This window comes from Stegostoma tigrinum, chromosome 1, assembly GCF_030684315.1.
Source record: "Stegostoma tigrinum isolate sSteTig4 chromosome 1, sSteTig4.hap1, whole genome shotgun sequence".
NCBI classification, from domain to species: Eukaryota; Metazoa; Chordata; class Chondrichthyes; order Orectolobiformes; family Stegostomatidae; genus Stegostoma; species Stegostoma tigrinum.
In genome coordinates this window covers 8,254,374-8,279,367 of record NC_081354.1, presented here as the reverse complement: position 1 = coordinate 8,279,367, position 24,994 = coordinate 8,254,374, and the positions used below count along the sequence as shown (strand labels likewise).

At 41.6% G+C, this 24,994-nt stretch overlaps 1 protein-coding gene across 3 annotated transcripts in view; it reads left to right on the top strand.

The window, feature by feature from the left end:
• Positions 1 to 24,994, top strand: part of grid2 (glutamate receptor, ionotropic, delta 2) — a 961,209-nt gene that overhangs the window by 157,240 nt on the left and 778,975 nt on the right. For all 3 annotated transcript variants that reach the window (XM_059650188.1, XM_059650127.1, XM_059650148.1), the window contains exon 2: positions 21,062 to 21,217. In XM_059650188.1, the coding sequence (XP_059506171.1) occupies positions 21,062 to 21,217 (156 nt within the window). The remainder of the gene's footprint in view (positions 1 to 21,061; positions 21,218 to 24,994) is intronic.

The window sequence follows — 24,994 nt, the reverse complement described above, 5'->3', positions numbered from 1 at the left end:
TGAGAATTGAAATGGAATTGTTTCAATGCCACTCTGGCTGTTCAAGCCATTCCTCGAAATACTTTCAGAGCTGGTGTATTTGAATGCGATTGTTCATTCTCAGCTTGGCTGATGCTGGTTTGTAGCTTCATCGTACTGATGCCTTTATCCTCTTTCAGTCACGTTCAGCCTGGTCTTCGAGCGTTATGCTGTCAACATATCACACGTTTCCCTTGCTGCTTGCCTCACACGGAAGCAGCATTACTGCAACGTCTGAGACATCGTCACTGGCTTCTTGAAGGCTCTGTTCCCTCCTGTGGGTAAAGTTTCAGGACAAAATAGATGTGAGTTAGGAGATGATGAGACAGGTAGAGCATGCAAATTGTGCACTTGTTACGATGCCAACAAGTGAGCCCAGGGAAAAAAATAAAGAGTAAATCAAGAAAACCTTTAACAATTCTGATCTTGATGGGATAAATAGTAAGAGGGTGATCGTTACACTTAGTCACACTTGGAATTAGTTTTATGAAGCTGGGACAGGGTGTTAAAGTCTTAAATGCTTAACTAAATGTGACAGACAACTATGTCGGTCTATCGTGGATATTGAAAGCCCTCAAGGCCCCGCTGGCGAAGTGCAGCATTCCCACAGACACCCAGGATTCACTGGCCCAAGACCATCCAAAGTGGAGGAGGAGCAGCCGGGAAGGCGTTGAGCACCTTGAGACTTGTTGTTAGGTGAAAGGGGAAGTCAGGCGATAACAGCAAAGGAGCGCGCTGCCACACCAAGCGCTCCCCCCTCAACCCACCCACCCCTTCCCATGACCACCTTTTGTCCCAATTGAGGCAGCGTCTGCTGTAGGTGCATCAGGCTGGAGAGCCAGCTATGAACTCACCCTGAGAGGGGAATAGAGTCATCTTCGTCTGGGAGGGACTGCCAATGATGATGATGATTGAAAACAAAATATAACGGATGCTAGAAATCAGAAATAAAGACAAAGTGCTGGAGAAACTTGGTAGGTCTGGCAGCATTTGTGGAGAGAAAATCAGCATTAACACTTTTGAGTCTAAATTGACTCAACTTCAGTTCTGAAGAAGAGTCAGATTGGACTCAAAATGTTAACTCTCTTTCTTCCTCCACAGATACTACCAGTCCTGCCAAGTTTCTCCAGTACTCTCTGTTTTTAATCGAGTTCACTGTGATACGATCACGGGTGAAGTGATAGCAATTTAGCCAACAGTAGCTGTGGGTCTCTAGCTGACTGAAAAGGTTGATTCTTTCAGCCAAAGCCTGATGCAGAATGTGATGGAACTTCATGGAAAAGTCAACATCATTTTGAATGACTGGTTGTAAGCTTCTTCCAGTTGTTAAAACTAATGCTTGCATGCTTCAAAGCTGACTTCAGCTTGGACATTCTGCTTGCAGCATGAGACAAAATTTAAGTCATGATTCAATCCCCAGATCAGCAAAGTCCCAAATTAGATCATGAAACAGATCTTCAGCATCTGTAGTTCTTGGTTTTGTTTTACCAAATTTGATCATGTTAAGTTATATGATCCCAGGCAGGCTTTTCGGTCAAGTCACGGTTGAAGGATATAGGGTGAGAGGACTGAGATAAGGAGAAATTTCTTCACCCAGAGCATGGGGAGCCTGTGGAATTCCTTGCCACAGAAAGTGATTGAGACCAAACATTGAATGTTTTCGAGCAGGAGTCAGGCATAGTACTTTGAGCTAAAGGGATCAAAGGCTATGGGCAGAAAATGAGAATGGGGAATTAAGTTGAATGATCAGCCGTGATCATAGGCTCAAAGGGCCGAAGGGCCTACTCCTGTTCCTATTTTCTAAGTTTCTATGAGTTGGTTCAATCATTATGGAGCAGGTGGATCAGACATTTGAGTCTCTGCTTAATCCAAATCTTGAAATATTAATATTTTGTTATATTTGCAAAGTCTGTCCCTCCAAATTATAACAGGCCATTTTTACATTTATGCTTCATGCTTTCTGTGATGGTTTTGGTTGTTTTTGAAGTTTTATAGGGCAATGTATGAATTTATTGTCACTCGAGGGACCAGACAAATGTAAAAAAAACTGTAAAACAGGCAAATGTGACAGACCTGTGCAATTGACCATGTATACATCAAAAGGAGATCCAGTATGCTCATTTCTGAAATATTACCTTTCTTTAACTATTTCTTTTCTGTCTAGGTAGTAATCTTTTTGAATTTGTTTTATCCCATAATATCATGTAATATTTACAAAGCAAAGGCAGGCCATTCAGCCCAAAAGTTCTACAACAATATTTACGCTCCTGTAATCTTCCCCGCTCCTCATCTTTCAATGTCATTGATGTGCCTTTCTATTATTTTCTGCCTCATGTCTTTATCTGGCTTCTCCTTAAGTACTATCAATGCTGTCCACCTTAATGAGTCAGCATTCATTACACTTTGGATAAAAGATAACATTTCTCCTCAATTTTGTATTGAATTTCATCATGCCTGCCTTATATTTAAGGGCTCTAATCTGATTTTTCCACACAAGTGGAACTCTCTTTTTCAAGTCTTGTGAACATCATGCTGAACTGCTGAGCAGAGGTTACCTATAAGGCACTTTGAGACATCCAATAGTTACAGAGAAACATCCTATTTATTCCAGAACCCTCACCCCATCCCCCTCTCTGATGAAGGGTCTAGGCCCGAAACGTCAGTTTTTGTGCTCCTGAGATGCTGCTTGGCCTGCTGTGTTCATCCAGCCTCAGATTTTATTATCTTGGATTCTCCAGCATCTGCAGTTCCTATTATCTCTGATACTATTTTAACCTCACTGCGAAGCCTCTTCCAGGGATGCCTAACCTGAAGAAGTTACCCTCCTCCCTCCGGACCAACCTCAGGGAATCTCTCTCCCATTGCAACTCTCTTGTAATCTCTTCGGCCTTGAAACTGCTCGACCATGTCCTGAAGCAACCGTCTTCCCTGGACTGACATTTCCCCTCCCTACCTCCCCACCTATACTCTCTCCACCTATCTTCTTTTCTCTCCATCTTCGGCCCGCCTCCCCCTCTCTCCCTATTTATTCCAGAACCCTCTCCCCATCCCCCTCTCTGATGAAGGGTCTAGGCCCGAAACGTCAGCTTTTGTGCTCCTGAGATGCTACTTGGCCTGCTGTGTTCATCCAGCCTCACATTTTATCATCTTGGATTCTCCAGCATCTACAGTTCCTATTATCTCTGATACTATAAATGGGCATCTTCCTTTTTATTTATGTATCAGCGCATTTCATTTTGAGATAGATAAGTCATATTTCTTGAAAGTGGATCAGTTCAGGTGAGAATAATCAAATAGATGTTTTTGGGAATGTCCAGGCAGATGTGTTTCTTTTCTGGAATATCTCACATAGACCAGCAGCCATGAGTGCATATATTTGCTCTGTTCTCCACCGAACCAGCTCCCTACTATTAACCACTATTAATAGGGGCATAGAATACAACAGCAAGCAAGTAATATTAAACTTGTATAAGATGCTTGCTGGAACTCAGTTGGAATGCTGTGCAAAGTTCTGATGCCACATTATAGGAAGAATATGAATGCATTGGAGACAGTGTTGAAGTGATTTGTGAGAATGCTTCCTGGGATGAAAAAGTTCAGTTCTAAGGACAGATTAGAAAAGTTCAGACACTTCTGCTCAAAGAGAAAAAAGCTTGGAGGAGATCTGATCGACGTTTCCAAAATCATGAGTGGGCTGGATAGTGGAGGGAGGCAGAAATTGTTCCTGCTTGTAAAAAGAACAAGGAGAAGAGAACATAGATTTAAAGTGATGTGCAAAAGAAGCAAAAGCGATGTGAGATAGAAGAGCTCTTTCACTCAGTGATTAGTTAAGGCTATTAATTAACTAATGCAATTCCTTAGGAAATATTGAAAGCACGTTCATTGGAAGATTCAGGAGGCTGTTGGATGATTTTTTGGATAAAACAAACTGTGTGGATGAAGCAAGAGAATGATAGTAGGAAATTTGAAGGCTACGGGCACATTGGGCTGAATAGCTTCCTTCTGCAAGGTAACACTCTGTGATTCTATGATACCCTAGTATTTCTTTTCCTTTGCATTTGATAATAATGAGTGGACCACTATGCGACCAATACTGCACTTTTATGGCAACAGAAGTGATGAAGACTAGCCTCCTATTTTGATGAAGTTCGTAATATATTGAGAGATGTGTTCACAATGTCTCTGGATTCAAAGCAGCTGCAATGTTCAGCTGCTTACAAATTCCTCTTTCTCAGTTTAATGAAATATTGGCTACTAGTTCATCTTGAGGGCAAACACACAATAGGGAATAGCAAAGTATTTTGCCTCACTGCAAATTCTCCTTTTCATGGATGTTGCTTAGATGAAAATCTTAACACAGAAGCTAAGAAATTGTCCGATTTGTTTTGTGGTGTTGGATTCAAGCACAAGTCTAAGTAGGGCACTTGTAACTTTTGCCACACTTGCTGGCATAAATAACCTGCAAAAAAGTAAATCATAGCATTATTAGTGAGGGAACAATTGCACTTAGTTGCCCTTCCAATTGATGTTTTGAAAATTTATTCAGGGGATGGATGCATCGCTTGGTAGGCAGGCGTTTATTGTCCATCCTGAATTTCTCTAAATGGCGATGAAGCACTTTCTTGAACCACGATATGTTCCTCTGATGTACGTACACCCATAATGTTATTAAGGAGGAACTTCCAATCAAAGAACAGTGGTCTAGCTCCAAGTCAGGCTGATGTGTGGCTTGGAGGGGATGTTGTAAGTGTTACAGTTCCCATGCATCTGCTGCCTGTGTCCTGCTAGGTGGCAGAGATCTCAGGTTTGGACGGTGCTTTTTTGGAACCTTGGTGAATTCCTGTAGTGTATCCTGTAGATGGTACATGAGTCAGCTATGGAATGAGTGGATTGTTGAAATCTTCAGTGAGGTGCCTATGGAGCACATTATGTTGCCCTGGATGTTGTTGAGATTATACATCAAACTTATAGGGTTTACGTCCAAGATGTCCAACACACCAGGACTACAATTCAGAGCTCATTCCAAAGTTCCTTTTTAAATAGCTGTGTTGGTAGACATGAAGAGATGCTTATCTCTGCCAGCCACACTTCTTTGATTCAAGTTCATTGACTCTTAAAGGGTGGCTGGGGTGAAAATAGAGAGTATCAGGTGAATTGAAGGGCTAAGAAGCTCTTGGGCATGTTTGTGCAAGACGAGAGAAAGACAACACCATGTGGCAAAACAATAAAGGAAATCTTGCCACAGCTGAAGACCAAATAAAGTTATACAAGAAACAACATTTGGGGTTTGAGTTTTGACAATAGATTTCAGCTCAATACTCAAACATAAGAATAAAGCTGCAGATGGATGTTCACATTTGAAAGTTAACTATTTGGTTCTTTATTTAAATCCAAAGTAATTTAAAAAGTTTGGGGGTTTTAATCAGTTGGTTGACAGTGAGTGAGTCTCTGTGTGTTCCTATAATAAATAACTGATCCCACTTCACACTGGACACTTGGGCTAAAATCAATCTTATTCAGTCGAACAGAAGATCATTTTGCTGGACAGGATTTGCAATTTATAGACATTTATACAGCAGTTCCCTGACAACATTGGAAAAAGAAGGTGGACAAAGGTTGTGGTTTGGTTTAAATTGTTGAAAAACAGTTATTATTGTTGTGGTATTCTCTGACTACAACATTAACTTAAATTCAGGATCTCTCTTTGTTTGAAGCACTATCTGCTCAAACAAGTTTTAGTCCTAAAATCAATAAGTTTTTCGTTATAGGGTCTACAATGTTAGTAATGAGACTTGTATGTTAAATGTCATTAGGAGCCTTACTCATATCTGTGTTGGCCATAACAGGCATGATAAGGTGTTTGTAATGAAAAATATATCATTTTAAGCTGGCAAAAGATGAGAAAGACTTGATATCCATAAATCAAATGCATTGCCTTTTGTGGTAAAGGTCAAAAGCGATTTGATTTTTTTCTGTTCTGATAATACTCTTTCCAAGGCTCCCAAATGAACTGAAAAATAACTTTGATTAAAATATCCTTGAGTGTGCGCTCTAATCAACTAAAAAGCCATAACTGAGAAAAGGATCATGGAAGGTTTCATTGCAAAACAGTCATAGCACAGTACAGCAGAGATTGACTTTCAAAAATACTAAATTGGACCTAAAACAATTTGAGACGCCCAGTTGTTTTGCGAGGTGCTGTTTAAATGCACATGTTCTGTATTTCTTATGAGCACTTCAAGATTTCCTTGAGCGTATTCTTTTCCTGACTGGAACCTGTCAGAGATAATAGGAACTGCAGATGCTGGAGAATCCGAGATAACAAGGAAGGGAATTTTCTGAAGAAGGGTCTAGGCCCGAAACGTCAGCTCTCCTGCTCCTAGCTGCTGCTTGGCCTGTTGTGTCCATCCAGTTCTTCACCTTGTTATCTTGGAACCTGTCAGAACCTGAAATAAACAATTACCTTGTTGTTAACTGAGAGGCACTGGCAAATTGTTGTTAGTTGCTGGTAATTTGTAGTTTGCTCACTCATCGAACGGATTCTTCCAATCCCATGAATGATATGGACATTGGCAAAAGAGCTGAGAGAATTGCAGGAGGGGTTTTCCCCCACCGTCAGAAGCATAAAGTATAACTTTCCAATAAAGTGTTGAACAGCGAGATTCACGCTCGTGAATGACGAGAGATCTATTTGTAGATATTGTCTAATCAACGTCTTCAGAGATAGTTTTGGAGCAGGTGGGATCTGGACCTGGGCCTCCTGGTACAGAGGAAAGATATTACCAGCACACCACTACAGGCCTTATTAGCACTACTGTACTTATTATTACATTATCTCATTGATATGCAGGTTCTCATTCTCCAACTCACTGGATAGAAATTAAACAGCAACAATACCTGACATAAAAGTCAGAAAAGTTATCTGGTGACTCCTGTTCACTGCTTACTTCATCAGTCACCGACATCTTAGGCATGTTCCATGGGCATCAACTACACATCCACCAGATTTCTGGTCTCCAGTGTTACAGTGGATTCCCAGTGACCCTCTGCCCGACATTTCTGGCCAAGCAAAACAAGATGCATTTTGATAGAACAAGGTGTGGAGCCGGATGAATACAGCAGGCCAAGCAGCATCAGAGGAGCAGGAAAGCTGACATTTTGGGCCCAGACCATTCTTCAGAAATGGGGGAGGAGAAGGGGATTTTGAAATAAATAAGGAGAGAAGGGGAGGCGGATAGAAGATGGATAAAGGAGCAGACAGGTGGAGAGGAGACAGACAGGTCAAAGAGGCTGGATTGGAGCCGGTAAATATTGAGTGTGGTGTTAGGGAAGGGATATGTCAGTCCAGGGAGAATGGACAGGTCAAGGATGCAGGATGAGGCTGGTAGGTAGGAGATGGGGGTTAGGTTTGAGGTGGGAGGGGGTGGATAGGTGGGAGGAAAAACAGATTAGTGAGGCGGGGATGAGCTGGGCTGGTTTTGGGATGAGGTTGGGGGAGGCGAGATTTTGAAGCTTCTGAAATCCACACTGATACCATTGGGTTGCAGGGTTCCCAAGCGAAATATGAGATGCTGTTTCTGTAACCTGTGGGTGGCATCATTGTGGCACTGCAGGAGGCCCAGGATGGACATGTTGTCCAAGGAGTGGGAGGGGGAGTTGAAATGGTTCATGACCGGGAGGTGCAGACGTTTGTAGCGAACCAAATGTAGGTGTTCTGCAAAGCGGTCTCTAAGCCTCTGGTTGGTTTCTCCGATGTAGTGGGGGCCACAACAGAACAGCAGACACAGTGTGTCACGTTAACAGATGTGCAGGTGAGCATCTGCTTGACGTGGAAGGTCTTCTTAGAGCCTGGGATGGGGATGAGGGGGGAAGTGTAGGGGCAGGTGTGGCACTTCCTGCGGTTGCAGGGAAAAGCACTTGGGGTGGTGGAGCTAGAGGGGAGTGTGTAGCGGATAAGGGAGTCACGGAGAGAATGGTCCCTCCGGAAAGCAGATAATGGTGGGGAGGGAAAGATGTCTTTGGTGGTGGGGTCAGATTGCAGATGGCGAAAGTGCCGGAGGATTCTGCATTGGATCCGGAGGTTGGTGGGATGGTACGTGAGGATGAGGGGGATTCTGTTTTGGTTATTATAGCGGGGAGGGGGTATGAGGGGTGAGTTGCAGGAAATGCAAGAGACATGGTCGAGAGCATTTTCGATCACTGTGGAGGAGAAGTTACAGTCCATGAAAAATGAGGACGTCTGAGATGTCTGGGAGTGGAATGCCTCATCTCGGGAGCAGATGCGGCAGAGGCAAAGGAATTGGAAATACATGATGGCATTTTTGCAGGAGGGTGGGTGGAAGGAGGTGTATTCTAGGTGGCTGTGGGAGTTGATGGGCTTGAAATGGATACCAGTTTCCAGGTGGTTGCCAGAGATGGAGACAGAGAGGTCCAGGAAGGAGAGGGACATATTGGAAAACGTAAGGTTGGGGTGGAGGGTGTTGGTGAAGTGGATGAAGTCTTTGAGCTCCTCATGGGAGCATGAGGTGGCGCTGATACAGTCATCGATCTAACGGAGGAAGAGGTGGGGTTTAGGGCCAGTGTAGTTACGGAAGAGGGATTATTCCACGTATCCTACTAAGAGGCAGGCATAGTTTGGGCCCATGTGGGTACCCACAACCACTCCCTTTGTCTGTAGGAAGTGGGAAGAATTGAAGGAGAAGTTATTAATGGTGAGAACAAGTTCAGCTAAGCAGATGAGGGTGTCAGTGGAGGGGGACTGGTCAGGCCTGCCAGACAGGACGAAGCGTAGGGCCTTTAGGCCATCTGCCTGGGGAATGCAAGTGTATAGGGACTGGATGTTCATGGTTAAGATGAGGTGTTGGGGCTAGGGAATTGGACGTTTTGGGGGAGGTGGAGGGCGTTGGTAGTGTCTCAGACATAGGTGGGGAATTCCTGGACCAAGGGGGAGAAAATGGAGTCCAGATAAATGGAGTTAAGTTCGGTGGGGCAGGAGCAGGCAGGGACAATGAGTCGACTGGGGCAGTCAGCTTTGTGGATTTTGGGAAGGAGATAGAAATCGGTGGTGCAGGGTTGGGGAATGATGAGGTAGGAGGATGTGGGTGGGAGGTCACCTGAAATGATGAGGTTGTGGATAATTTGGGAGATGCTGTTTTGGTGGTTGGGAGTGGGGTCATGATCAAGGAGTCTGCTGGAGGAGGTGACAGAGAGCTGGCATCTGGCCTCGGTGATGTAGAGGTCAGTGCATCATTTTGACTTCATTTTGTACGCATCATTTTTGATCAGTGTATTTTGATCTCTTTTTGAAGGAAGAGAGGTTGAGGTAGCAGCGCCGAACTGTCTGTTCCAAGCGAATAAAAAGCTTGTGAGATTTAGAGTTTTTTTTGTTCAAGGTGGAAAAATAGAAGCAGTCAAAAAGGGTACAGCCAAGTTCTTACAGAACCAGGGTTTTGTTTTAAGTTACAGTAGCTTTTGGGGTATGGAAGCTGCTATATGTCTTTCCCTGCTACAGCAAAATGCTTGAGTTCTCTCTCTGTCTGTGCCACGCAGAGTTTTCTCTTGCTGTTCTTTCCTCTAAGATTGGAGACTTGCATGTGAGATAATCTATATTACTCAAATTTCCTTTGCCAACTGTGTGTTTATGGGAGTTAATGTATTGGAAAAGTTGCTCTTCATTAGTTAAATAATCTATTATTCTGTTAACTTTTCCAATAGGGTCAGTTTTTGCAATTCTTCTTTCTTTGGTTTGTATTTTAACTATAGCGTAAGAATAAAGTATGCTTTGCTTAAAGCATGGCAGTTTGATCAATTGAATTGTACCCAGAACACATCTCCTTAAACTTGGCTTGGGTCTAAGCTGTCTCCTTAATATTTTTTGAGGAGTTTGGTCTGTTCCATGGCAACTTTCAGTTCTGGACATTGCTTCTGGTGCATGGTCCATGTCGTGGAAAAATAGAGAGTTTTTTTTATTCATTAATGGGGTGAGGGTGTTGCTGGCTGGGCCGCATTTATTGCCCAGTCGGCAGTTCATAGTAAACCACGTTGCTGTGGTCTGGAGTTACATGTAGGCCAGACCAGGTAAGGATAGCAGTTTCCTTCCCTAAAGGACATTAGTGAACTAGATGGGTTTTCCCCCAACAATTGCAAGTGGATTCACAGTCATCATTAGATTTTTAATTCAAGATATTTTATTGAATTCAAATTCCACCATCTACGACAGCAGGATTTGAACTCGGGTCCCCAGGATGCTATCTGGATTTCTGAGTTAACAATCCAGGGATAATTCCATGAGGCCATCACCTCCCCAGTGGAGTAGCCCCCTCCCCCAATGCTCAGTCACGACATTGTCGACCATCTATAAGAAGCACTGCAGAAATGCATCAAAGGTCCTTAAACAGCACCATCTAAACCCATGACTATTACCATCTAGAAGTCTATGAACAATAGAAACTTTGGAATACCACCACCACTTCCAAGTTTCCCTCCAAACCACTCGTTATCATGGCTTAGAATTATATCAACATTCCTTCCGTGTCCTGGAATTCCCACAATTTGGATGGATCCATGCTGGATGGATTGCAGCAATTGAGGACAGCAGATCATGGCCATTATCTCAAGGGCAGTCAGCATTGGGCAATAAATGTTGGCTTTGACAATGATAACACCATCCCATGTAAAAAGTAAATTAAAGATGATCCACAATTTCTGCAACTTCCCACAGTCCTCTGCCACATCTTTCAAAGTGGAATTGTAATAAAACCCAATAACTTCATGTCATTGACTTTTTTTTATCTCACCTCGCCCTCCAACCACGCCTTGACTTTAGGTTGTCCTGAGGCTTTTGCCTTCTAATCAACAGCAATTAAAATTGGTATCTTTGTATGATTTTGAACTTCCTGTGGTGCTTTCCGGACAGCCCAAGATGCCTTACAATTTGATGTAATTTTGAACTGTAAGTATTCTTAGAAAATAGGAAAAACATGCAGCTGATTTGTATACAAGGTCGAATCAGTAGAATAAGTACTTAGTATGTTACTCTGATATCCCCTCTTGTCTGCTTTTACTCAAGATAAAAAACCCGAAATATTTCAAACTTTGACCAGTGGATTTTCTGACATTGACTAATGGCTTTGCGACCTTTCTGGCATGTTTCCCAAGGGCTAAATTCCATATCATCTCAATAAGAATGCAGTAATCAAGAGCATTCAACTTTGAACGCTGAAGAGCTCCTGTGCAATGCCCCCACAGTAATCATGAACAATCGATAAGTCATCAGTGTGCATGCGAAAAAAAATGATGCTGAAGAGGAGGCAGTGCTCTTTTCTGATGTATACGCCAAGAGTGATCAATGAGGAAAAGCAGTTTTATTTTCCTTTCAATGAAACTTGTTTTATTTACACATTGGATTGTAAGTTTAGGCTTTGGTGACTTCTTTCTAGCAATAAATGTGACAGGAGAAACACATGCTCACTTAGGTTTCGTCAAGTTAGCTTTTCCAGGGACAGGTCCCCAACCTAAGAGGTGCTACTCTACATCAAACAATGCTGGCCAGGAGCTGCTCCCACTCTTGGCCACCTGTCATATGTGTGTTGCAATGTTTTCTAACTGATTCTAAACATTGTAGGTCATTGTATGAGTGAATTTCCTCTGTCTGTTAAATCTTTGAATGGGCATTGAACGCAAAGCTTCTAGCTCAGAGGTAGTGATGCATTGCACTACACTACAGCGTCTTCCTTGATTGGGCCTCTCAATCTTTTTTAAGTAGCTCAGAGTCATTGCACTTCCCGCCAAACCAGCATCTGACTGACTGTGGCACTGAGGAGACTTGACCAGTGAACAATGAACTTAAATCCCTGGGGGATCCTGGGATGTATGGATGTGACACTTCCACTGCACCCCCCTAAACAGGCCCCAGTCTTCCCCAAGCTTTACCATCAGCTTCAGTGAGACCCTGGACTGTAATGAAGTGAAAGTCTTCCTGGTTCATGTTACTTTTGTTAGACATCATGTGAATACCCACATCCTTTTTAGCTCTAATTTCCATTTTAAAACAATTCATCCCAAGTTTCCAAAGCAATCAGCTCAGATCACCTGCTATGAGTGGGCAGGTACATTTGTCAAGAGTGTCTTTGCCAGCAGTTCTTGTGGCTTTCCTCTTAATTGCTGACTTTTACAAATTTCGGTAAGGAGAGAATTGTTTCCTTTTTGCTTCTGTGCGACCAGGCAACTCTCTGACTATATTTTTCAAAATAATTACAAACAGATTCATTAATGAATGGTGTAAAACATTTTGTGTGTTAGGCGATTAACTAGTCTCTTCTAATCGGGAAATCACTAAATTAGCAACATATTTCAGTTTTATGACCCTTTCTTTCAAGAAGAATGCTACCAGCAATCCATTCTGTGACACTGGGGACCCTGTTGTCAGGGTGAAATAGGAATCCCAGAGTCTTCCTTGATCAACCTCCTGATTGGTCATCCCTGTGAGAGTTGAGCTAAGAGAACAGCTACTGTCTGCAGAACTATGGCAACTCCTCCAGGTGAGGTGGGCACTTCTGAGGCAGATCAAGTTTTTCAAAAGCATCTCAACATATAGGGCCCCCACAGATGTCCACATTTAGTTTTCTGTGGGAAGTTCCCTTGGGATGGATGGACACTTTTTGTTTTTTTTTTGGGATGGCATCTGAGGCTTTTCCTGAGGTCAGCATCCTCCATCCTTCAGGCATGGAGCATCTCTGGTTCTGATGGGCCCTGATCTCCTGTCAGGAGGGTCGCTCCATAGAAATGAAAGCCTACACCACGCTATTGAGGTAGAAACATACCTCAGAATTGCTGTGTTAACGATGGGGTAATTGTGTTACCCATTTTGGCAGAGTTGGGCAGCCTGTCCTTCAGAAAACCCACAACAATGTATGGGAGTAATGTGCGGTTACAGGGATAGGCTGGGTGGAAGGTTGATGGAATGCACTTCAGAGGTCAGTATAGACCTGATGGACGGAGTGGTCTCTATCTGCACAGTAGGGATTCTCTGATTCTATCCATGGTGAGGTGAAACATCTTCCGTTTTCTCTCCCCTGCTGCTAGTCCACTCTCCTCACCCTTCCCCTTACCTCAGTTCCAATCCTGCCATCATTTTAGCCTGAATATTAAGTAGAATGACAGATCATTTAACTGCAGAGTCAACAGGTCAATATTGATGCATTCTCCCACCTTATTCCATTAATACTTGGCTAAATAGTCTCAGTGATAAGGTCATTGAAGAGGTTTGATGCCATCCAGGACAAAATAATGCACTTAATTGACATGTCCAGCACTGAACCCAACATTACCCGTTAGTGCGCTGCCCTGTGACTTGGGCATAGGATGCACTACAACACTCAGCAAGCTTTACCAGCCCTCTCTCCACTCCTTGATGTCTACCACAGAGAAAGTGAAGGTGATCAATGTACTGAGGCAGTATTGCTGTTGCGTTGCCTTTCCTGGGATTTCGAAAGTGGCTTGACAACGCCCAATTTGAATTGCTTTCTGAAGTATGGTCACTATGTAAAACAGAAAATGCAATTGCCAATTTGCGCACAGTAAGCTCCCACAAAATGAATAAATAAACTTTGAGCATCATTGAGGGATAAATATTCATCAGGACAATAGGGAATAAGGCCCTTGTTCTTCTTCAAATACAGCAATGCCACAGGAGTTGGGATCTTACATGTTTACTTTGATAAGAGGGTCAGGCAATGGTTTAATTGAGAGGTATGTTGGCTAATCGTGTAACACTCTACCATGGACAGAATTTCGTTGTTCTTTTTCACTGCCCCTGATCAGTAATTTTACAATCCTAAAGGCGTGTGTTTTCATACCCCTAGAGTAGGTATCCTATTTTTAAAAGTTCCAGCGGCAAGCTTTTTATGAGTTTTAATGTATTATTGCCACTTTAGCACAAATGTGACACTCACCCACTCACCTTTCTCATGTCCACTGTTGTGTTATATCACTCTTAATGTCATCACGGTTTCACAGTATGTGACCAAAAGGAATAAATTCTCAGACTCCATCCAAACTGAGGCCACTCTATGCATGAAACCTTGATAGAAGTCTTTTTGTAACTGAATGACCACAGGCCATAAGAGAAAGGAACTGAAGTAGGCCCTTGAACCTGTTCCACTGTTCTTTAGCATCATTGTTGATCCAACACTCCTTATTACCACCTTCCTTCTCTTTCGTTACAGTCCTTGATTCTCTTAAAAATCAAGAATCTATTTATCTCAGCCTTACACAAGGAATCTGCCCCCACAGCTCTACATGGCAAGGCATTCCAAAGCCTTACAAATTTCAGAGAGAAGAAATTACTCCTCATCTCAGTTTTAAATTGACACCCCTTTATTCTGAGACTATGCCCTCTGGTCCTAGACTCTCCCATGACATGAAACATCCTCTGAGCATTTAGCCTGTCAAACCTCTTGAGACATCATACTCATTCTTCTAAATTCCTGGAAGTAAAGCCCTAACCTGTTTAATCTTTGCTCATAAGACAATCCCTTTGTACTGGGGAGCATCCAGGAAACCTTCTCTGAATTTCCTTCAATGAAATAATGTCTTTCCTTAAATAAAGGAGGGAGGGGTGAAACTGTCTCAAAACTTCAGATGTGGCCTTACCTGCACCTTGTATAGATGCAGTAAGACTTCTCAACACTTATACTCTAGTCCCTTAAAATAAGGACTAACATTCCATGAGCCTTCCTGACTACCTGCTGCACCTGTCTTGATATTAAGATTAGATTCCCTACAGTGTGGAAACAGGCCCTTTGGCCCAACAAGTCCACACCGCCCCTTGAAGCATCCCACCCAGACCTATCCCCCCATAACCCACATACCCCTGAACACTACGGGTAACTTAGCATGGCCAATCCACCTAGCTTGCACATTTCTGGACTGTGGGAGGAAACTGGAGCACCCGGAGGAAACCCTTGCAGACACGGGGAGAATGTGCAAACTCTACACAGACAGTCGCCCGAGGCTGGAATCGAACCCAGGTCCCTGGTGCTGTGAGGCTGCAGTGCTAACCACTGAGCCACCGTGCCAACCCAACCCCAACACTGAAGTGCTTGTGACTGTAATAATCGTATATACAAAGACCTAAGTAAATACCTGTTGAATTTTTCAATACCACCTCACCCACATCTGTTTCTTATGCTATGACAGCCAAAACAAACACTACCACATCAGACACAAAAAACCTGCTGGCGGAAAAGCCACTCTGTAGTTCACATATACGGTTTAGAGACAGATAAAGGTAAAAAAAAACAACTACAATTTTAATTATCTCAATCTCTTTGTGACAGGTGTAATGTCTTCAGTAAAAATAATGATTTCAGGGTGAAATGGTAAAGTGAAGGATTCTCAGTAGCCGCTGTGGTTGTGGTGTAGTCAAATTTCCAGAAGCTTCATTCATAGGTGACCCGAAATCCTCTCTGATGAAGGGTCTAGTCCCGAAACGTCAGCTTTTGTGCTCCTGAGATGCTGCTTGGCCTGCTGTGTTCATCCAGCCTCACATTTTATTATCTTGGAATCTCCAGCATCTGCAGTTCCCATTATCTCAGATTACTGGGAATCCTTCTCCCACTCTTGCAATTAATTGGCTTGGCCACTAGGATGTCCGATGGATCCTAGCAGGCAGGTTTTGCAAGTAGAGAGAAAAACTGTTTAAAAGTCCAAAGTCCTTTTCCAAATAAAGTGAGTCATCAATTCAATTACACATCCTATTTCATGCATTTCACACCTTGAGAGCTTGAGGCAGACAATGCCTTTGCATTTAGAATCCACACTGACCCTCCGAAGAGTAATTATATTTTTTCACTTTTTTTTAAAAGACACAAAGCTTTGCAGTTTGTCAGCTACATCAGGCGTTCAAGGAAACACTGCTATTCCATCCACAACTCTCCCTTAATATTGTATTAAAGCCTGAATGTTGATTATGTACAAAGGTTTCTCAAGTGGGATTTTGCAGCAGAGGAACACAGTCCAAGTTACAGGGTCCAAAACCTGCAGTTGGTTTGAATGCCAAAAGCATGAGTCTAACAGGGAGTAGAACTGCCCTGCAACAATGGATCCTTAATAAAGAGAAGTTAGCATCATTTGCAAACTCTTTGGTGGAATGCACAAGTCCTTAACCCTTATGAGTAGATCCTCTATACAGTTTTTAATGTTTCTGCAGGTGTGTAAACATGAGCATTCTTGAGATACAGGGCAAATCATGGGAGCATCCTAACATGTACAGTTCAGCAGCCAGACCATAAAGCTATGTTTACTCACTCCACATTGAACTCCATCAAGTGACTAATGATGTGAACATCAAAACCAGTGACAATGGATGTGATCCATGAGTGGACTGAAACTCCATTTGTTTCAAACAAAATTCCCAGTAGCAGTAAATTACATGTTTTCCTTGTTTCTGCAAATGTTAAATGCAAACTGATTAAGCAATGGACCTTTTAAAATGTTTGTTGTGCAGATCAAGTTCGTCCCCTTCGTCAAGTTATGAGGGAGAGAAGCACTTGCATTTGTTTATCATCTTTCATAACCAGAGCATGTTGTCCCACAGACAATGCAACATTTCTCTTGGAGATGAAAGGTCTTGGCCCGAAATGTCAGCTTTTGTGTTCCTAAAATGCTGCTTGGCCTGATGTGTTCATCCAGCTCCACTCTTTGTTATTTCTCTTGGAGGTGTCATTACTGCAGTAATGTAAGGACCACAACAGTCATGGCACACAGTACATTCCCAGAAGAATCAACGTGGTTATAATCAGATTCCCATTTCTTCTGAAACAAAGATGGAGATTGCTAGAAAGGCTCAGCAGGTGCGGCATCTGTGAAGAGAAATCAGAGCTAACATTTTGGGTCAAATGACCCTTCCTTAGAACTCAGAACTTCCCCATTTCTGAGGAAGAGTCACTCAACCCAAAAAGTTAACTGTGATTTCTGTCCACAGATACTGCCAGGCCTGCCGAGCTTTTCCAGCAATCTGTACTTTTGTTTTCGATTTACAGCATGTGCAGTTCTTTTGATTTTTAATCATTTCTTCTGATCTTGACTGGGGGACAAATGTTGATCAGGACATAAGTAAGAAGCTGTTCCTCCTCAAAATTTGCAATTAATTACCTGAGAGAGCAGACAGTATCATGCCTCATGCAAGAAAGAACATTTCTGGCAGTACAGCAGACCCTCAGTGCTAGACTTGATTTTTGTGCTTAAGTCCATCAGTGGAGCTAAATCTCATCACCTTACAACTCATAAATAAGATTGCTACCACTGAGCCATTGATAGCATCTAATACTGATTATTAGGCAGTCAAAACATAGGTATACTGAGGTCATAAAAGGCAATAAATAAGTGCAAATCCTTTGTTTCTTTCTTTAACTTTACTAACTTGCATAAATTGCAGATAAACCTTGGTATATTTTCTTGCCTTACATATGACATCAACTGCTAATCAAAGCTTAATATGGGATGTTTCAGTTCTGTACAACTCATTACTGCATTGAAAAATACATTTGTGGAGCTACCAAGGGAATTGTACTCAATATTTCAATGGCTTATTAATCAGTTCATGATTGCAATCCATCATAACCATAAAGCCATTGAGGAGAGAAATAAATAATCTGCACATCACCAATGAGTGTCCCATCTATAGACTAAGTGGCAGACAGTAATTGTGCCTTGAAATTGGCAAATGAGGTATCTGGCGCTTGGATTCAGGGATTTGCATTCCATTTGTAAATAAACATCACAAAAATACTCATGTGTAGATGTGAGTGCGCGCACATGCCCAAGTGCACATACATATACCATACATACGTGTGTAAAAGTTAAGTTTCAAATGGTTTTTGATTTGATTTATTGTTGCATGTACCTAAGTACAGTGAAAAGCGTTGTTTATGAGCAGTACAGGTAGATCACAGTAAGCAAGGACATAGAGATCATAGGGGTAGGAAGAACTTGAGCAGAGTAAGACATACAGGTAACATCACATGGGATGCGTTCCCGGCTGGTAAAAGAGATCGTAGGAGATCATTACCAGGGTAAGAGGGGTCTTAGATGATGTTGAGAGTCTTTCGGTGGCAACCAGATATATAAATGGAAGTCCACGGATGGGAGGTTGCCTTCCGTGATGGTCTGGGTCATGCACACAACCTTCTGTCGCTCCTTACGATCCAGGGCAGGGCAGTTGCCATACCAGGCTGTTGTGCGCCCAGACAGTATGCTTTCAATGGTGCACCTGTAGAAGTTGGTGAGGGACCTTATGGACAGGCCAAATTTCCTGAGCATCCTGAAGTGCCTTCTTGACTGTTGCTTCTGGATGGACCGAAGGGTCTGTTGCTGTGCTGTATGTTTCCATGACTCCATGCTAAATTTTTAGTCAAAAAGTAGGGTGGGCCTCTAGAGGAGTAACACTTTCGGATCCTCTCTCATCATGGCATAAACACAATTGCAACAACAAAGGATGTTTCTGACAATGTCCCCTCCCATTGTCTACCCCCCTCCACTAACAGCAAAAAGGAGCCACATGTATTTTTGTTGTTACATTTTTAGTTCTAGATAAATAACACTGACCATGAAGACGGGTGTTCATTTTCTGTGCAGTAATTTCTTCAAGTGTGTCAAATCTATCAAAAAAAAGCCATATCTACAAATTCATACAATTTGGCTCTGGTTTGTTCAGAGTACAGGCAAAAGACAAAACAAAACACAAGGAAACTGCAAGTTTCTCAAAAAATCTATGAAAACCAGCCTCCTTCTCATCTTCACAACTAAACAACTCATTTCAATCTGCTCCTTAAATAGCTTCATTCACTGGATTGTCGACATCACCTTCAGCAGCTTTAATATTGTCATCACAGAATCCCTGCAGTGTGGAAGCAGATCATTCAGCCCATCGAATCCACACCTAGCCTCCAAAGTGCATCCTTTGCCAGGAAGGTTATGATGGACTCTATCAGAGATGTGCAGCCTCTTGTATCAGGTTCTTGTATCTTTGCAGTGTTCCACCTGAGAGATGTTTAACTCCCTGAGAGTGAACCTGAAAATTCTCCCAGCTTTACTCTATTTTACCTGGAGTGAGAGGTGTGCAATAATTTTGGGAAGGATGAGACGAGCAAGCAACCTCTCCTCCCTTATCCAATCTTGCCAATGTAATCTCAGGGTTTATGTGAGATCTGGGTGATTTTATCTTATTACTTAAAGAACGACAGTTCAGAGAAGGTTTACTCAACTTATACCTGGAATGCTTGGGATGTCTAATGAGGATGTGTTGGATGGACTAGTCTTGCAACTGCTGAAGTTTAGAAGAACAAGAGCTCTTTGATTGAAATGTGAGATCTTGAGGGACCTTGACTGGGTACATATGGAAAGGAGTAGACCATTTGGATCTTCGGGCCTGCTCCTCCGTTCAAAATGATTATGGTTGATCATCCAACTCTGGACCCTGTTCCTGCTTTCTCCCCATGGCCTTTGATCCCATTAGCACTAAGAACTGTATCTGATGCATTCTTCAAAACATTCAATGTTTTGGCGTCTGTCGTTTTCTGCGGCAGAGAATTCCAAAGGCTCATCTCTCACTGAATGAAGAAATGTCTCCTTATCTCCTTATCCTAAATGGCTGACCCCAGACCCTTCAACTGGACTCCCCAGTCATCAGGACCATCCTTCCTGCATTTACATGGTCCGGTCCTGTTAGAATTTTTTAGGCTTCCATGAGATTCCCTCTTGTTCTTCTAAACTTCAGTGAATATAGCTTGAATTGCTCCCATCTCCTTCTTCATATGTCACTCTTGCCATCCGAGTAATCAGTCTGGGATGGCATTGTATTCTCACCTGAAGTCTTGCAACAGGTGACCAGTGGATGTGAATGATCTGCAAGGATAAAAAACGGCAGAGGGAGATATTAACTGTGGTTGGGCAGGTCTGTGTGTAAGAGAGACGATCGATGCATGCTAACTACATACAATTTTTAAAAAAATTGAATGTCTCCAAAAACTAACATCTTATTCCCCAAAAAGTTTCCTACAAAATGTAACTAAACACAGTAGCCACATAAAGAAAGAAAATGTGACTCGTACTCCAGGATGACATTTACAGACTTATTACGGTCCCATTATAGGCCCACATTAATTGAACCTGCGGGTAATTCGCAGTTATTACAGTTTTGCATAACCATTAGAGAAATTTGACCTTCATTACTACTTCCTCGGGCTCAGCTCAAATTTAAATACATGTGTGATCATTTTTTTTCTCAGAATTGCCCCTCCAGATCATTGATAGTTACCATTTGCCTCACTATCTATTGTGCATTAGCCCCTTGGACCTACTATAATGTGTTTTTCAATGTGGATGGTAATGAGTTATAATATGTGATCTACAACAAAACTTCGATCGTTGCTGTTGAAACAGTTCAGATTCACGAGTTTAGAAATATTGGATGACTAACGCACATGCAGGAATTAAAAAGAGCTAACTTTTCTTTCACAACCACAGATATCGTTAAGTATGCCACAGCCATTACTTATGGCTGTATTAACATGTGCAGTCCAATCTAGCAGACAGCAATGAAATTATTGATGTGTTGGTTGAGGAATAAGTATTGACCAGTACTGCTGTCTGACTCTTTTTTGAATAGTGCTGTTGGATCTTTTACAATTACCTGAGAGTGCAGATAGGTTACTGGCTCACCGTTTGCTCCACAATGCAGACTTCTAATGGAGGGTTAGTGGGATGATGTGCACAGGATTTTGGAGTGAGGCAGATCTGAACACAGAAAATGAATGAGTCACTGGTGAGGTGCCACCAATGTAGCACAGCTGACCTTTCCAGTCAGGTCTTCCAAACCTAGACTTTCAAACACATCCCTTTCTCCCCTGTGCTAGTCCCTGTGATACAAATATTCCCAGTGTCAGAAACAAGGTAGGGTGTGACATCAAATGTTATATGTTATGTTTTAATGCAATATAAGTTTGGACAAAGTATTTCAATAACCATCATTTTACTTTAACAGGGGCAATTTTTGATGAAACTGCCAAGAAGGATGATGAAGTGTTTCGACTGGCTGTAACCGACCTGAACACAAATGAGGACATTTTACAGACGGAGAAAATTACATTTTCTGTGACATTTGTGGACAGCAACAATCCTTTTCAGGTTGTCCAGGAAGGTAGGAATCAATTATCAAATGTTTGGCCCAGCTTACATTTGCCTTGTAATTGTCGATATTTATGAGCCATTGCTGCTGCAGTTTGCCGTTGCAATATCTAATGAGTTTTTTTCTTTGAGCTCAGTGTTCCAGTGGAAAAATGTTGGTTCTTCAATTACAGAATTGTTTTGCACAATGAACTTAGAGCATTTGTCTACTAATGCTTAAATAAAATGCATACAAAATCAGGCTTTTCTGAAACCTCAATGTTGTGTTCTTGTTGATAAAACATTACAGTTGAATTGGTGAAAGAAAGGAGCAGATTTTGAAGGTAACACACCGAACAGAGAGCTGCCATCAGATTGGACTCCCATGTCCTTCTCTGACCAATTATATACACCTTTGATCTCATTAGGTCATTCAATTAGGTATGGATGTGAATCGATGAAGTGATCTGACCCTGTCAGATTCCCATGACAAGGTTAATCTAAAATAGCTCCTGTGATATTTTAAATTTAGTATTCTTGCTTTTACTGATGATACGAAGATAGCTAGAAAGGTAAGTTGTGAGAAAAGTCAGAAAGAAACAGTCTGCACAGATAAATGTTTTCTTTTAATTTAAAAAGATAAATAGACTAAATCCGTAGGGAAAAGAATTGATAGGTGAAGTGTAATTTGGGAAAATGTAAACTTCTTCACTTCGGCTGGGAGAACAAAAATATATGGAACAGATACGGAACTCTGTGGTACAGAGGGATCTGGGTGACCTTGTGTATGAATCATAAAATGTTAGCATGCAGATGCAACAAGTGATTGAAAAGGCAATTCTAATATTGTCATTTATTGTAGTGGGAATGGAATATACAAGTTCAAAAGAATGTAAAAGCTTCACTTGTATGGGTCAGTAGTAAGACAGCATTTGAAGTACTGTATAAAATTTTGTCTCAACATTTAAGAAAGGACATAATTGCATTGGAATAAGTTCAGAGAACGTTCATTTGACTGATGAAGCAGTTATTCTTTGAGGAAAGGTTGCATCGGTTGGGACTGTATCCACTGGACTTTAGGAAAACGATAGGTGAACTAATTGAAACATGAAAAATTTTGAGGAGGCTTGACAAGAAGGAATTTGAAATAATGTTTGCGCTTGTGGGGGAAACAAGAACAAGGAGAACAGAGTTTACAAATATGAAGCCCCCATTGGAAGGCAGAGATCTTTTTTTCTCTTTCAGAAGGTTAGGAGTTGTGAAATTCTTTTCCCCAGAAAGTGATGGTGCCTGGATCTTGGGGTATTACGAAGGCAAAGGTAAATAGCTCCTTGGCTAACAAGGGAGTCAAAGGGCATGATGCATAGTGAGGAGTGGAGTTGAGGGCCACAATCAGATCATACATGACTGTATCAAAAGGCCAAGGTGTTCATTGACATTTTTCTGTTCCTAATCATATAGTTGGTCTGGTGAATGTGAAGGTGGAAATCTTTAGCAACATATCTATTCTCAGCAAGGTTTTTCTAAGTTAAGTGTCTTTCCAGGAAAACTGAATTGACGTTTAGATCAATTAGAATGTCATTACATAGAAAAATGGGCTGAATGGTATCTTCCTGTTCCTATTGTCACAGCAGTGAACTGTAGGATGGAGTGTATATTGACATCACAAGGACAAAATGTGTGCACCACTCTGGTACTCTGAAAATGTTCTGAAATTTCAACTTGTCTCAAAGCTCAGGCTTTACCAATTTCTCCCTTTATCCTGCTCCTGGGTTAATTCAGGAATTGCTGTATCTAAATGATTCCTCAGGTACTTTCTTTGAAGGATGTTAAATTGTTTAACAGATTACAGTAAATTTTAAATAAATTGGTTGATAGAGACCCAGTCAACATTGTTCCAGTTCCAGAACATTTTGTCATTTTAATGTTTCAATTTTTGGAGGCAGTGCTCATTTTTACTTTTTAAGTGAATAAAGTGTGACATCCATGTACTTATGGAGATAATAAAGCCAAAAAATTCCTCATTTTTGAACAAATGTCAATACACCTAATTATACAACATTAAAACAGTAATGTATGCTTCTGCGTGTACCACTGATATTTTAATATACAGAATTAGCAGATGGTAAATGTGGGCTGTTGGAAATGGTCAAACAAGCCACAGTCCACTTGCCATAGCAAATGAGGTCAAGACAGATCTCATGATTCCTCAGCAACATCAACATCAACAAAAAACTCTTAAATTCAGTACTGTCAACTGAATCACTATAATTATGAGTTGAGAGACAATTTAGTGAACATATTAAAAGATACCAACTTAATTCAGCACTTTGCTTTCAACTCTGCATTTAGAAATTGCTTGGTCTGTGAAGCTATTTGGTTTTTGAACGTTTTAGCTGATTGCATTTTGAATCGGTTTTTGGCTATTAACTTAAATTTTAAGTGTTAGTTATTTGTAAATTTTTAAAATATTCTATTGAATCGGGCAAGCTGGGTAGCTGATTTGAGAGCTGATACAGACTTGATGGTTGAACTCCTTCTCTATAGCAAAATTCTACGATTCTGAAAAAAGTTGTTTTTGAGAAAATTTAGAACTGAGATTCATCTGTGGGGATATGCTTACAGTCTGATCTTTCACTGCTCCATTTGGCCATTCCAGTTCTCTGTTCAGCGTACACCAAGATTTTGTTCTGGAGAAGTAACTTTAATTGAGGGTTGCCCTCAAAGTGAAAAGGGGTGACCAAAAACCAATGCGACCAACACTCAGTAGGGGAAAATAAAAACACAATTTAACACAGATGACTTTTACTACCTCTGAGTGGAGACAGGAGAGTATTGGTGAATCCATACATGAGAATGAGGTGTTTTTGAGTCGATGGGTTCTCAGGAGCATGCCCAAGTCAAGGAAGACTATCTGAGAGCAAAGATGTTATAGCTTCAAACAATATGGACAATCACCTTAAATACCTGGAGATAATGGGAACTGCAGATGCTGGAGAATCCGAGATAACAAAGTGTGGAGCTGGATGAACACAGGCCTTAAGTACCTGCCTTGGATAGTTCCATCACTCCGGTATGACTGGCCATCCTGTGAAGAACTTCTGTAGCACATGCAAAATAAATTCTTACAACAAGCAGGATTCATCACATTTGCACATTTGAAAGTTTAAAGAACTGAATAGTGAGAGATAATAGGATAATTAACTTTCCTGCTCCTAAGATGCTGCTTGGCCTGCTGTGTTCATCCAGCTCCACACCTTGTTATCTTGAACTGAATAGTGAGGTTTATTTCTATAATGTTCAAAGCTGGGGAAGACTGAATTTCCTCTGAGTGTAGCTGGTTTTGTCACATAACTGGGATCTTTTTGCAGTACAACCACTGTTACGGAAGTGGAGTGGAAGAACCATGTGGGAAATTCTTTCCCTGTCACCCACAGCAGTTTCTTTTTCTTTTTCATTCTCAGGACATTAGCTTTGTTGGAATAATTTATTCACCATCTCTAATAGCTGTTGAGAAGGTGGTGGCAAACTGTCTGTGTGAACTTTTGCAGCCCACGTGTGATGTGGATATTTTCACAGAGCCGTTAGACAGGATTTCCAGGATTTTGATCCTGTGACAGCGAAGCAACATCGCCATATACTTTTAACTCAGGATTGTATATGCCTTTGAGTTGGTGATGTTCCATATATTAACTCATATCTTATTTCATCACTTTACGTTAACATGTATTCTGATCTGACATTTGATTTTAAATGTTATCTCCTGATGTTGTCAAATTTAACCGCTTGGATAGCACTCACTACTCCAGTT